This window comes from Liolophura sinensis, chromosome 1 (assembly GCF_032854445.1).
Source record: "Liolophura sinensis isolate JHLJ2023 chromosome 1, CUHK_Ljap_v2, whole genome shotgun sequence".
Classification (NCBI taxonomy): domain Eukaryota; kingdom Metazoa; phylum Mollusca; class Polyplacophora; order Chitonida; family Chitonidae; genus Liolophura; species Liolophura sinensis.
In genome coordinates this window covers 56,008,658-56,022,791 of record NC_088295.1, presented here as the reverse complement: position 1 = coordinate 56,022,791, position 14,134 = coordinate 56,008,658, and the positions used below count along the sequence as shown (strand labels likewise).

The window sequence follows — 14,134 nt, the reverse complement described above, 5'->3', positions numbered from 1 at the left end:
AATGTCAATGTTTCACCCTGTCCTCAAAAATTTTGTACACAAAGATGGCACAATAGCATGTCACTGCTTCATTGATCGATTGATTGGTGTTTATTATGATGGTCACAAATATTTCCTTTATACAATGGCAGGTGGTGACATGGGTGAAGAAAACCAGAGTAAATTACCTGAATACCTGAATCCCATACAGCAAAAGAAAGCAAAGCTCTCGAAGGTACTTCATGTACCATCACCTGAATGCCCTACAAGTACTAGCGATTATTTATTTATTTTCTACCCAAGGGCGCAAGAGAAGTGGTGTCACGGGAATCTCAAGGATTTCCAATATAAGTGATTCTGAAGCAACACAGTGTGAGTCCTAGGTACATGTATTTAAAGAAGACATCTTAACCATACAACTACAACCCACCCAATAAAGTGACAACCCACCCCATAAAGTGACAACCCACCCCATGAAGTTACAACCCAACCCAATAAAGTGACAACCCACCCAATAAAGTGACAACCCACCCCATAAAGTGACAACCCACCCAATAAAGTGACAACCCAACCCATGAAGTGACAACCCACCCCATAAAGTGACAACCCAACCCATGAAGTGACAACCCAACCCATAAACTGACAACCCACCCCATAAAGTGACAACCCACCCCATAAAGTGACAACCCAACCCATAAAGTGACATACACAGAAAAAATCTTCTGTAATAAAGGCTTCAACATACAGGTTGAAATTCCATAAATTCTATTAAAAAGGTAGAATCTAGAAAAAACAGAGTATCTTCATGTTTTAGAGTTTCTCGATACAAGCATAAACTTTGATGTACAATGCCTGTGAACACATACAGTTTTGATCTGGACCCCTTCAAAAAAACAAACCTTACCATTATGGGCGTATCTGTTGACATCTGGGATGCTGACCACCCTGGCCAACTGGTCACACAACCACTGAGGGTCAAGGAAATACAGGTCCCTTAACGAGGAATCTTCGTAGTGACACAACACACCTGGTACAGGTAAACACAACATAAATGTCAAATATGGTCAAATACAAAGATTTAAAGATCTCCAAAACAACTTTACCATTGGAAAAGGATCTCTTCAAGTGACATTTTCCTTCACTGTGATGGATTCAACAACTTTAAAAGGCCACTTAAGAGATTTTTGTGAACTTTGATTAATTTCTTATCAGAAAAAATTAGGCATTGCCATCAAAAGTATTTTAAGGCCTTTTTGTAGTTCTGAAAGTGCTTTTTTCACAGTTAAACTTTAGCTGAGAGTAGCAGTAACTTTCACAAAAAACATCTGATCTGGTCACAATCCACCTTTTTTTTCCACGCATTTTTAAGACATTTTCACTTTCAAGTTGAAATCTCAATCAACCCTCTGAGTTGCCACTTTTAAACTTTTCACCTCATAATGCCCTCCCATTGACGGTTATATTTTCATGGACAGTTTTACCTAAATCTTTCCATTATTAGATGGTCAGTCTTTGTACCGCAAACATACTTAGCTGAGCTACTGGAATATACTTGAGATGGTTCAGTCTGGCTGTAAATAGATGCAATCTCATCTTCCGATAAGATTGATTTTACCTACTGTAATTCTTCGATCTTTTTGCATGTGCGCAAGGTGGTTGTTCAGACATATTCTAAGAGCATTAATCTATGTCGTCGGATAAAATTATATTTTTGTAAAGCCCTGAAATTGGCTAAACCAACCAATGTAGTTTAGTCTTCAAAATCAAATTAAGAAGGTGCAAAAACAGCAGTGAAAGTCGTTTTTATCGTATGTGTAAAGGTTTACGAAAAAAGGTACCATTTTCATGAAGGAACCTGGTAGCCTGATCTAGCTCTGCCATGTCTCTGAACACTTCTCCACAAACTTCAGTCATCTGGTTCATCACAGAAACTCTGAGAGGAAAAAAATATACAGTTTTTATCATGTATCAAATTGTACGGAAATATTGTAGTTTTTTCTTGCCTCTCGTAAATTGCTCATTGGCTCATTCATCAGCAGTCCATGTTATTTAAACTATTCTATTTTATGAAACGTGGTTGAAGAAGACAACGGCAACTTCGTGATGTTCTGAAAAAAGAGAAAAGCAACATATATTTTCTATATAAATTTATACAGCACAAACTCAACAGATGATATGAAAGAAAACTTAGTGACAGATTGTCTGAGTGAAAGCCATCACAGGCTTATGTCTAAATTTGACAAAAGACAATGGCTCTGTAATTCACATTTAAACCTGATCATGTGTTCAACCCTGGAGGCTAATGTTATAATCAATAACAGCTTCTGGTTAGGGGAAAAGGGCTATACCAGTGATCTGGGGCAAAAGAGCCATCAAAACAATGGGATACTCAAGGACGAGCTACACAGAAAGTCCACATGACAGTAGACAGCATCGTTTTCTTCTGAGACATTGCAGTGCATGTGTACTTCACATGTTTTATACATACACTGATAATTGTGGCGCCTTAAAGGACAGAACAAATCAGTTCACATCTCTGGACCATCTTGATTCAGGCAGAAAAAGAAGTTTTATGAGTTCCCCATTCCAATCGAATATTTGTAATTATTTTAGAACAGCCCAAATAATTACCTTTCATAAAAGATCAGTATCAACTGTGCATGTGGTACCATTTAAAAACAGTGATAAAGTTCCAAAATTTACAAATCTAAAATTCACAAATTTCACATTATAACAGTTTTCAGAATCATTTTAACACTATAAATAGTACAGATACAAGTCTGATATTTACTGAAAGATAGCAATATGAGATATTCTTGGTATACACAGAAAATTTAATTTGACCTTTTCACCTCTTCAATCAGTTCTCAAATTGTGATCAAGTCCATTATTTTGACTGACATCTAGGGTACATGTACTTTTATAAATTTCACCAGAATACAAATCTGAAATAACACATCTTATTTAAGTCCTTCAAAGTTGCGTACTTGTAAAGATTAGCATCAATCACAGGGTCTCTTTGTTCTGCCTTCCTCTCCTGGGCCAAGTCTGTGACAATCTTCTGTAAAAGGAGATATTTTCTGGGTATCTTCTGTCCAAGCAGGTACTGAGTTTTGACCCCTGGAATGAAAAGTGGGGAATAAAATTTGATCAAACCAACATAAATTTGAAGTCAGGCGCCAAAAGATCCTACAAAAACTTTTCTATTGGGTTCATCCATTTTTAAAATATTGCTAATTAATGACATATTCACTGGTGTCTGGTTTAGGGGTGTATGGAGAGCCCAGGGAATTAAAAGAGAGTGAAATATTCATGAGAATGGTGTTAAACATCAAACAAATAAAATAAAAAAATAACCTAGTTAGTATCATAGTTGCCCCTTCCACAGTGCTCGTTAGTGCTCCTCTATTCTTCAATATTCCTAAACTGTACTGATAAAAACCTTCACAGCTGTAGGTCAGGAAATATCATACAAAGCACATGTAGTTACATTATATAATTGTGATCAAGGGGAGCCATTTCATTGCAGGCTAAGTTGACTCATTTACCATGGCGATACATGTTAAAAATATTCATGTATGCGGGCATGGTAGTTGCAGTCAACTTACCCTGTGCAAGAGGTCCCAAGGGATGGGAGTATGCATACTCTTAAATAAGTTATTTATTTATTTATTTATCTGATCAGTGTTTTACGCCATATTTCACGCCAGCATTATGGTGGCAGAGCCTGGGTAAAACCCACAACCATCCACAGGTTGCTGGCAGACCGAAATAATTTGTTAAACACAATTCAGCAACCACGACAAAAAAAAAAAGGCATAATTTTGATACTTGAAACAGATCACATGAATATACAAGTGTTCTCCGACATAATTTAATAATCCAAAAGTAGAAAAATTTTCCCTTAAACAGTTACCGGCATGTCAAAATGCCATGTCACACTAAGCAAGCTTTAAGCTTACTGTATTGTACACAAATGGTGAGGCTTACTCGGGTGCTTCAGCTGAAATGCGCAGTCGTAGACAGTCGAGACCAAATCTCGTATGTTCTCCTCTGTCTTACAGCTCACGTTTCGCACATGCAAGACATTTGGCAGCCCGTACTTCTCAGGTTCTACCATACACTGAAACAAAGAAACGAAAATACATTTCCCTCCAAGGGTGTCCTTTAGAATGAGATTTAGTTTTAAGATAATTAAAAAGTTAATTAGGCGCAACAGGTAGAGTTTTACATGCGATCACTTATGCATGCAATCGCTTTTAATTGTTAAATTAAATGCAAAATTTTCATGACAAAAATTTTTACTTTTAGTATTATATCACTAAATAAACTTTGGATAATGGAATCAGGAACACAAAAAAAAAAACATGTATACAGTTGTTTCAGTAGTTCTTTCCACAGCAAGTTCAGTGAAACAAAAGCCTAAAAGCAGGCATTTGAGATTTTTAAAAACACCCCTTTGGAGAAAGTGGTAAGACCCATGCTCCCTGTTATACATGTATAACACTGGACCAATATTACATACAATACAGACAATATGGGTCTTACCACTTTCTCCAAAGAGGTATTTGATAAAAATGTTGAGCACCCGCTTTAGGCTTGATGAAAGCACTCCATACCACTTTATAGCTAATTCTGCATGAACATTACACGTAGAGTTGTAGACAACTTTGCTATACCCTGATTTCTTCCAGTTTTTCCATCATTTCCTTTTCGTAATCTTCAGGGTAGAGAGAGGCTGTTTTCTTGTCCTTCAGTACATCCAGGTGAGTGCCCACAATGATCACTGCTGACCCTGGGGCTCGTGCCTGGGGGAAAGGACCATTACATGTGTCAAGTCACACAGGCAATGTTTTTTATACTATTAAACTTAAAAATTATTTCATTAATTCTGAGCTGCCACATGATTGGAACTTGTCACGTCAAATTTGTCTCAGTTGGTCCATGAGTCAAATCTTTTAACATAGGCCATTCGCTAGAAGAGCAACACCAACAAAGTTCATTTGAATTTCAATTGTTTTTACATCTTTTTTCACAAATCTAGGACTTGCACCCACTTGTTTTAACATAAACCATTAATTAGCTAATTTCTAAAACAGAAGTGGTGAATACAGGTCAGGCAACAATAATACCATACTAATGTCAGGCAACAATACGACAATACTAATGTCAGGCAACAATACGACAATACTAATGTCAGGCAACAATAACACAATACTAATGTCAGGCAACAATACGACAATACTAATGTCAGGCAACAATACGACAATACTAACGTCAGGCAACAATAACACAATACTAATGTCAGGCAACAATAACACAATACTAATGTCAGCATACATGATTTATGCAGGTTTAAACACAATAATCAACTAGACATGCATACACCACATGAGGGACATTGGCCATTAAGAAGAAGTATGTACGTATGAATGAATGCTTGGGTCATACTTAACAATTTATCAGTCGTATGGTGACTAGGACTCATTTGGTGTACAAGCATGTAAATACACTGTGTGTTCCAGTGACAGCCAAAGTGCAGCCTCCACTGAAGTACCATACCGAAGACTCCAGACATCATACCCCATCCAGTCATATTACACTGACATTGGGCTAACTGGTCCTGTTTCCTTGCCCTAACCTCTCAGTGCTGAGTGCCAAGCAGGGCGGCAACAAGTACCATTTTTAAAGTCTTTGGTATAACCCGACCTGGGTTTGATCCTGGTTCTACTGGCTTCGAGGCAGACGCTCTAACCATTAGGCCACCAAATTAAGAAGTCTTTATTATTAAGAATGCATGCATGTACATGTTAATTGGAAAATAGCTGCTGAACACCACAGCAATTCACTAGGCAAGAATCACAAGATGTGGTGGTTTTCATGTGTGCATCTGCAGTACAATTAACACTGCTTCTCCATGTTTGATAGAGCAAGTATATTTGTATAACTCACCTGTATATTGACAAGCCACTCCCATATACTCTTCATGCCAGATTTACCCACAAGGTTCCAAACAACTAGATAGAGGGCTCTGGTAGAGAGGAAGTACTGGTGTGTGGCGTAGTACTCTCTCTGAAACATCAACAACACAACTCAGCTGATCATTTACTGATATCCCTGCAGCTTACACTTTACTCCAGTGTCAAATCATCACGTGATATCTGTAAATCCAACCGCACATGACAAACTTGATTAGTGTGTTACTTTTTTTGTCATGCCTAGGAATTTATTTAGACTAATTCTTCAACCTTTAAAGCTGCCTCTGAGGCCAATATTTGGTAACATTCTGAGAGAACTATGGGATGTAGAGAAATAATCTGCACAGTTTTATGTGGCTTCATTTTAATGTCATATTCATAATGATCACATGCATATTAAAATTCCACTGAAAAAAGTGCTTTAGAGGTCGAAAAAGGTTGGAGGTTTACAATATTTGTTCCATTGGTGTCTAACAATGTACTAAAGGATTTTTCACACTCTAAATGATGATAGTCAGGAGGGCAGGACGAGGGAACCCAGCAGAGCCCTGAGGTCACTACAGCCCTTATAGATTCCTCTCTCTCATTGTAAGGCCTTGGATATTACTGGTCGACAGCATACGTTGGGCAGTTGCCACAGTTTCAATTTGTTGACCACAGCATGTTTCCACCAAGTGAATATGGTATGCACGCCTGAGAAAAAGTTTGTCAATAACTTGTCAAAAGTCAGTGGTTTATTCCACTGTTTCCAGAAAACAACAGCATTAAAAAAGACTAACCTGTCCACCAAAGTCCCATGTCCTGAAGGTCACCTCTTTGCCTCTTTTCTCTAACACCAGCTCATTAATATCAATGCCAACTGTTGACAAGAGTTTGCCCCCCTTCTTCTGTTTAGGCTTGATTCCATTTTTGCTGGTCCTTTCAGTCCAGTGTAATGCCTAAGTAAAAGAAACAAAACACAACGCTGGTACATAATGCAAGATTGCATAATGTATAGAAAACAGATCTGATTTATAAACATGAATTGAAGAAAACTGTACAAAATGTACTTTGTTTCAGGCAAAACATGAGTTTCAGTACCAAAAGTAATGTTACATCATTAAACTTTATTTGCCTCTGAAATTTCATTGTTTCAGGCAAATTTTTATGGTACATCCAGTATACGCTGAAACTAAGGCCTGACTCATCATGAGCTAGGGAACTTTTGGTAGGAGCCATCGTGCCCCTCAGCCCAAAAAATAACTTTTACACAAATAAAATGGGCAACAACATAGCAGTTTTATCACAAATATCTTGTAATCACATTGTAACTCTCTTCCCCGCCTCAAATCCCATAATGCAAAATATGTACAGATATGCACATCACCATGCAGTTGGATTATTGGGCATCAAATCAGATAAACAAAGCAAACTCCCAAATCAGACTGGCAAGACAGCCTGACACTGGAGTGCACAGTAAACTGAAAATTGAACAATTATGTACACGTAGCTTTATGTTGACGGTAGCTGTCCAGAAAATGAACACCTTTTTCAAAAAAATATGTAAATATTTTTTTTTTTATTTTATGCCAAACTACGGTGGGAGAAAACTGGGCTGAGCCCGGCGAAAAACACTCATTACTGACAGACTAATATGTTAATAGTGATACACAAAACAAAGCTGAGCAAACCTTAGGTAAGATGCCAGACTTGGGTGACTTTCCTTCTTTCCTCATCAGGTGAAGAAGTGATGTTTTTCCTATGTCATGCTGGCCCACAAAGATCAGGTTCATGCAGTTATACTGTGTAGCTCTGCACCAATCAAAACACATAGATATGGAATTATTTACATATTGCTGGTACCTGAATAACAGACTGTTGGGTATACTCATTTTTTAAAGTCCGATAAACTATATCTTATGCAACTCAACCGTTTTAAACAGACACTGTGTTTAAAAACTTACATGTATATTTGAAAGAAAATTTTATATCTCTTTCAATTTTTAAAATAAAAGTATTTATATTCCTGATTACAGAGCAGCCCGTCACCATTTTCTTTCACAATAGGCATGAATATTTCCCCCAACTTAGCATTCTGTTTAAGGTAGAGACTGACAGTAAGCTAGAGGATTCTCCCAATATCTGGTATGCATCAAATGTAAATGGCACTGAATTGATAAACGCAAAGAAAAGGTATGTACCCAGAACATTTCAATCTGTATTGTATCTTAACAATTGTATTGGATACATAAAGGGTAATAAATTTACTTTTTTTGGAAATAGTTGACTATATTAATAAATAAACATTTGTGGTACATTTAAAAGAGTCTGCATATGCCAAACTGCATATTGTATTTGTACATGAACAGACACCAAACCTGCAATATTTTCTTTATTTCAACAAAAAGTCACAAGACCTGCAGCCAATTTGTTTTCAGAGTATGGTAAAATTATCCTAGAGAGAAATGAAAATGAAAACATGCACTAAACGTTCATAAGATCATGTGAGTTTAAAAAAAAGTGAAGGTCTCCAGCCTATTTTTTTTTGAAGTTGAGAAACTATTACCCCTACACACATACATATATTCATAAAAATGATTAAATTTACAATACATTTATTAGATTACATTACAATAGATTAAATAATGATAACGTAAAAGATGAACTTCAATAGTTAACAAACAAAACAGCTGCTATACCTGTTTTTGAAAACAAACATTCAGCTTAAAATACAGATTAAGTTCAGATGTTCAAATCCAAGTCTGGGCAAAAAGCTAGTGACAGAAAGGAACTAGACATAAGATTTAATCCAATTTTAAAATGGCATTTGGATTAGCTGGATTAAATTTGCTACATCTTAAGTCATGTCACTACTTTTGATCAATACAATCTTCATCCTTGAATTGTGTTTATAAAAGTACATGAGGCAAATAAAAAGATATCTCTAATGCATGTCGATTAACTGACCATTTATTCTTCACTGTCAAAAGATTCAAAAAAAAAAAGATGTAACATTACCTGTTACTTTCTTACATATGGGGAGGCCTGACGCTTTTTACCGCTAGTTTCATTACACACCACATCATTTATGATGACAGTAATGTCATTAATCTCATCCCAAGAATGAGCCAACTTCAGCAGTTGTAGATCGATGCCACTACGAGGCAGTTTGATGCCACTACAAGGCAGTTCCTGAGCGGCCTCCAGAATGCATCAACTTCTTTGTTACCAGAGGAACCAAGGATTTTTTACATACCGGTACATGTGGTCTCAAACAGAAGATTTTTTCTTCTTTCAAATGTGGAGCAAACTTTAAGTTATATAACTGTTGTAAAGAGCATACATGTACATCCTCAATAGCACTATGAGCACAATATAAAGAAATTTCTTGACGGGTGTTTCCTGTTTGTGGTTACCCATTTTTCATTTAGAGAATAATCACCGTGCAACAGATAGTGTGTCAACAAAATCCTTTACAAAGAAAGAAAATTCGGTCACCAGGCGGTGATTCTTTAATTTACTGTAAAACTACAGGTACATCAAATGTCATTCTATTATGTCCTTTGAGCAGGGGCTGTGTACGGGGGACGTATGAAGTCAATGAAATTTAGAAGAGCGTCAGTAATATAAACAGCGGAAATAGGTACTCCATGAAAATACAATACTGCCCTATCACACATTCACTTTGCTGCCTTTAGAACTGATTTTTGTCCTGGGAGGAATGTATCTATTGAACACATGATCCTTAAAAACTGCTCAGATCCAATGAAGCCTTGGATATTCACATCAAAGGCATCGCGCTCATTTCGCTTTCCGGCACATCATTAATGACAGCACCAGCTGGACATTTGACTTTTAAGTTACTGCCGACTCCCAGTTGCCTCTCACCAATGATTCCAGAGAAGTGCAGTGGACTGTTACACAGCTCACAGCGGATTCGTTTACTCAGGACATCTATTTCTACAATGCGACAGCCATCCTTCCAAGATCCTGCACTCAACGTATCAGATTTAGATCCTATTTCTTCTACCCCTAAACGACCAGCTTTGACAGGTGTACATCATATTCTCCTTATTTCCGTGTAATTATGTTCGGAAAGAACATGCTACAAGAAATGTTACAATATCGGCCTAATTCATGCCACCTTTCCTTTACTTTCTTGCTAACTTTCCCTTTTTCAAAAAAAACTTTCCCTTTTTCCTTTGACACTGGAAGATTCTCACCAAGTTTGACATCTGCGACCAAACACAGAAGAGTTACTGTGTGTGACACAAAACAGAACTGTCTCAGTTACCCTGTAAGTCTCTACCTTAAATATGCTAAAATTTGTTGAATTAACTACTGCCTTGAAAACACAGGTACAGTATGTGAAGTATTTAGAATAAAAGTAGCCTCTCTACTATATCATAAAATTGATTGTATTACATAAATTCAAAAAAAAAAATTTATAAACTAAACTGTAAACTCTACTGACTCTTCTCTGATGGAGTCGAGAAAGCTGATGATTTCTGCAGGTCTACACTTGGATTCAATCATTTCTCTGAGGGGGCCCTCAAGGGGGCAGTTCTCCAGGTTCAGCTGCCACAACTTCTTCAAGAGGCCCATATCAGGGGGTAGCTGCAGATGAAAAAGATTACACATGGTAAAATTTAACCTATTTCTCCTAGCTTGTGCTCATGGTGAATTTATGTTTTTAACCCTATGATCAATCAGTGATAAAATGCACAAAAATCTTAATAGATTTATAGTAAATGTAGTTATAGATTTTCCAGAATATTGGAAATATAAATATTTTGTTTTTCTCTGTCTGCAGAAGTTCTGGAGGGGCAACTTTTCAGAATTAGGCCGATTCAAGAGTTTTTCACGTACAAGATGGTGGTTAGTCTTAAGAAAACCATAGTGCTTGGGATAAAATTTACTGATGAACTTTCCTATGTAACAAAGTGTCATTGACTGCTCATTGTCATCGAAACCCCACGAACAGTAAGAGCTGGGAAATACACATTCCAGCTGAAAACATGCCATGTGTTCTAGTAAGTGTAAGACCAGCGTCACAAACCATTTGACCTTGACCCACTCCAACTCCCCCATACACTCCAGTTCAGTATTTTCATATATAACTCATGTATTGATGGAATATATATCATGAGTTCAAACAAAACTTTTTTTACCACTGGAATGAATGCATGATTATGACTTCATTGCGACTTCGCGACTGCAAATACTACAGCCACATCACTGTGAAGTTACCAATTAACGGCACCAAAACTCAAACTTGAAGCCAACAGTTGAAATCATGATGTCGTCTTACATCTCTGATGTTGTTGTTACTGAGATTGAGGCTTTTCAGTGTAGTCATTTCCCCGATGGCTGCAGGCAACACTCTGATCTGATTGGATGCCACATCTAGGGCAGTCAGGGATGGGAAGATAAGGTTGATATCTAACCTCCCACCCAGCGTTTTACTTGGAGATCTCTCGGGCTACAACAAGAAAAAGGCACTCAGAGATCAGACGGCATGTAGATTAGTTTTTTCATTTGACTGATGTTTTAAGCCATGCTCAAAAATATATCTCTCATACGAAGAACACCAGTTTAATTAGTTAGGGAAAAAAGAGATTTAATATGTACGGCATAAAACCTCTTTAGTTCAAAAGGGACACATAATTTAACAGGCTGTCATTTTCAGTCATATTAAACACTGAGACAGATGGAACATCATAATCATACAGTAAGCAACACAAAGGTCATTCAGTGATGACACAAGTGGATGTTCATCTATCATCTAGTGTCATCTGCTGCCATCATTGGTGTTTCTTTTCTGGGAGAGGACATTTTACTTAAATGACACAGGCCAGGTTTCTGGATAAGGAGTTAAGAGGAAAATCAGCCTTGTGACATACAGATGGAGCTGACCAAGTGGGGGCTGAATCTGAAATTGGGACTTCATCAGGTAAGGGCTGGCCATTTTTCAAGAACAACCCAAATTGTTTTTTCTCGTCTTAATGTTTGATCTACATGTAGATCACGTAGGCCTAGCCATGGACAACCTCACATGAGGAAGGAATTCTGTTCCTAGATATCAGGGAGCTTTTTGAAAGCAGAACATAAGACAACAATAAACCTGCAACACAAACAAAGTAAATCAAATTTATTTACAGCAATTTACTCTAATTCTTCAACATTCTGAATTTCAACCACCACTGTGACCGATATTTTTTAAACACACTGAGAAACTATGGGGTGTAGATAAAAAAATTTTGCACAGTTTTATGAAGTTTACATCTTTAGTGACACAAGGAAATCATTTTTGTCATCATTTTCATGACAATTGTATGCAATAAATTCCACTGAAAACGTGAGGTTGAAAAGAATGAAGAAAACCACTTCACACAAAGACCTAATAACCTTCTTGACAAACAGCTAGTCAACAGCCAAGCCAGCAAGCTCCTCATCCAAATACTTTATCTAAATTTTGGCCTGTGACAATGCACTTTAACAAGCACATAAAGGCCATCAAATAACACTTTTGATGTTGACCCCTACATTTTTCACCAAAAACACTCAAGAGGTTCTAAAAGGCTTTTTTAATCCATCAGAATTCCAGATGAAATAAAGCATCAGTCTCGCAGATCAAACAAAGCATAGTGCTTTTAACTGTATATTTATTTATATGAACACCATATTGTAGAAAAAATTTTGACTTTATATGATGGAAGTCAGTTTTATGTGAGGAGAAAATTGAAGTGCCTGTGGAAAATCACCTACCTAACAAACTTACCCATGTCAGACACAATAGTGGTGAAAGACAACTTGAATACAAGATAACGAAGCGATCTTAAACTTGAGTCATTGTTAATGTCACTGTCATTGTTATTTCTGAAGTAACAAGGTCAAAATATTGCTTGACAATGTAAATTCTGGGTAAGTTATCATTGAAGAAATTTCAGCTGCATTAACAGAAAGGAACATGCCAAGTTTAATAATTGTAATTTGGACTTAAGTCTAAGTTTGCTTCGTGATCCTGTGTCCCAGTCTTAAACAAATAATGGACTGTGTAAATGGCCAGACAATGAAAGCGCTTGACTGTCCTAGCAACTGAAAGGAAAGCTGGCCACTCCTGGCATTTATGAGACAGCTTGACCAGACCCAGACTTACCTCTACTTTGCTGAGTTTTGCTGCACCCGACTTGACGGGGAGAAAAAACTGCAGTGATGAGAGTTTGTTCTCAGCAAGGTCCAGCTCCTCTAGGCTGATGTATTTACTATGTTGCCGATGATGACAGGTTCCAATGTGTGGGCGGAGCGTCGCCGAGCTGCCAGACGATGTTGACGTCATACGAGGACGTTTATCTGGTGTTTTCGGACGTCCTCCTTCATCAGCCCTGACAACATAAGTATAGCAATTGATACATTCCTTAACGCTACCTTGACACTTGCACGATTTTGGTTCCCGTAATGGCGCATGCTTCGGCATGCCAAAGATTAAAGTCTTAGGGTACAAATATGAGGAGTGTGTGAATGGTGCAGGGGTGTGTGCCACGTCATAGACAGAATTTTGAAATGTTCAAAAATTCAGCACACATCAATGTTTGTGCCATGTGCATGAAACTGCACGAACTCGGCGTGAACACTGCCGATGGTGTGTGACAGTCTGCATTAATGCGTGTCCACTCCACACGCTGACACGTCTTGCAACGCCTTGGCACACACTGTTCACGAACTTTCCACGTTGTTCACATGATCATGGAACACCCAGCTCACCAACAGTTCGCACATGGGACGAAGTGCTCACGAGGTGTTCACACATTGTTCGTGCATAGTTCACTACAAAGGAGTGACGGCGGTGCTCATGTCAGTATATATGTAAGTGGGCCCGTCGCCTGTCACCAGTCCTGGCCATACCCCAACTTGCCAGCGAACAACCCACATGTCTCCCAAGAAGAAAGCCAGTGACAGAAAGGAAAGACCAGTGCAGAAAAGATGAAAAGAGGACAGGCCAGAGACAGAGACAGTAGAGATTACAGACAGGGAGAGGGATCTTCCTCCTCCATCCTCCTCCTCCTCAAGTGTTGAAGTTATTAGAGATTACAGAGATTAGATGAAGTTATTACTCAAATAATTCTGTCAAGTGAAGAAGAGCTCACAGTAAAACAGAAGAAGAGAATCAGAGTGTCCAAGAAAAAAATTCCTTTTTA

At 37.8% G+C, this 14,134-nt stretch overlaps 1 protein-coding gene across 1 annotated transcript in view; it reads right to left on the bottom strand.

The window, feature by feature from the left end:
* Positions 1-14,134, bottom strand: part of LOC135462219 (leucine-rich repeat serine/threonine-protein kinase 1-like) — a 53,454-nt gene that overhangs the window by 24,489 nt on the left and 14,831 nt on the right. Inside the window, exons 8-18 of the mRNA XM_064739637.1 lie at positions 12,922-13,321; positions 11,248-11,418; positions 10,411-10,553; positions 7,628-7,748; positions 6,737-6,895; positions 5,932-6,051; positions 4,659-4,787; positions 3,970-4,102; positions 2,967-3,099; positions 1,818-1,912; positions 884-1,006 (exon numbers count right to left, since the gene is read on the bottom strand). Of these exons, the coding sequence (XP_064595707.1) occupies positions 884-1,006; positions 1,818-1,912; positions 2,967-3,099; positions 3,970-4,102; positions 4,659-4,787; positions 5,932-6,051; positions 6,737-6,895; positions 7,628-7,748; positions 10,411-10,553; positions 11,248-11,418; positions 12,922-13,321 (1,727 nt within the window). The remainder of the gene's footprint in view (positions 1-883; positions 1,007-1,817; positions 1,913-2,966; positions 3,100-3,969; positions 4,103-4,658; positions 4,788-5,931; positions 6,052-6,736; positions 6,896-7,627; positions 7,749-10,410; positions 10,554-11,247; positions 11,419-12,921; positions 13,322-14,134) is intronic.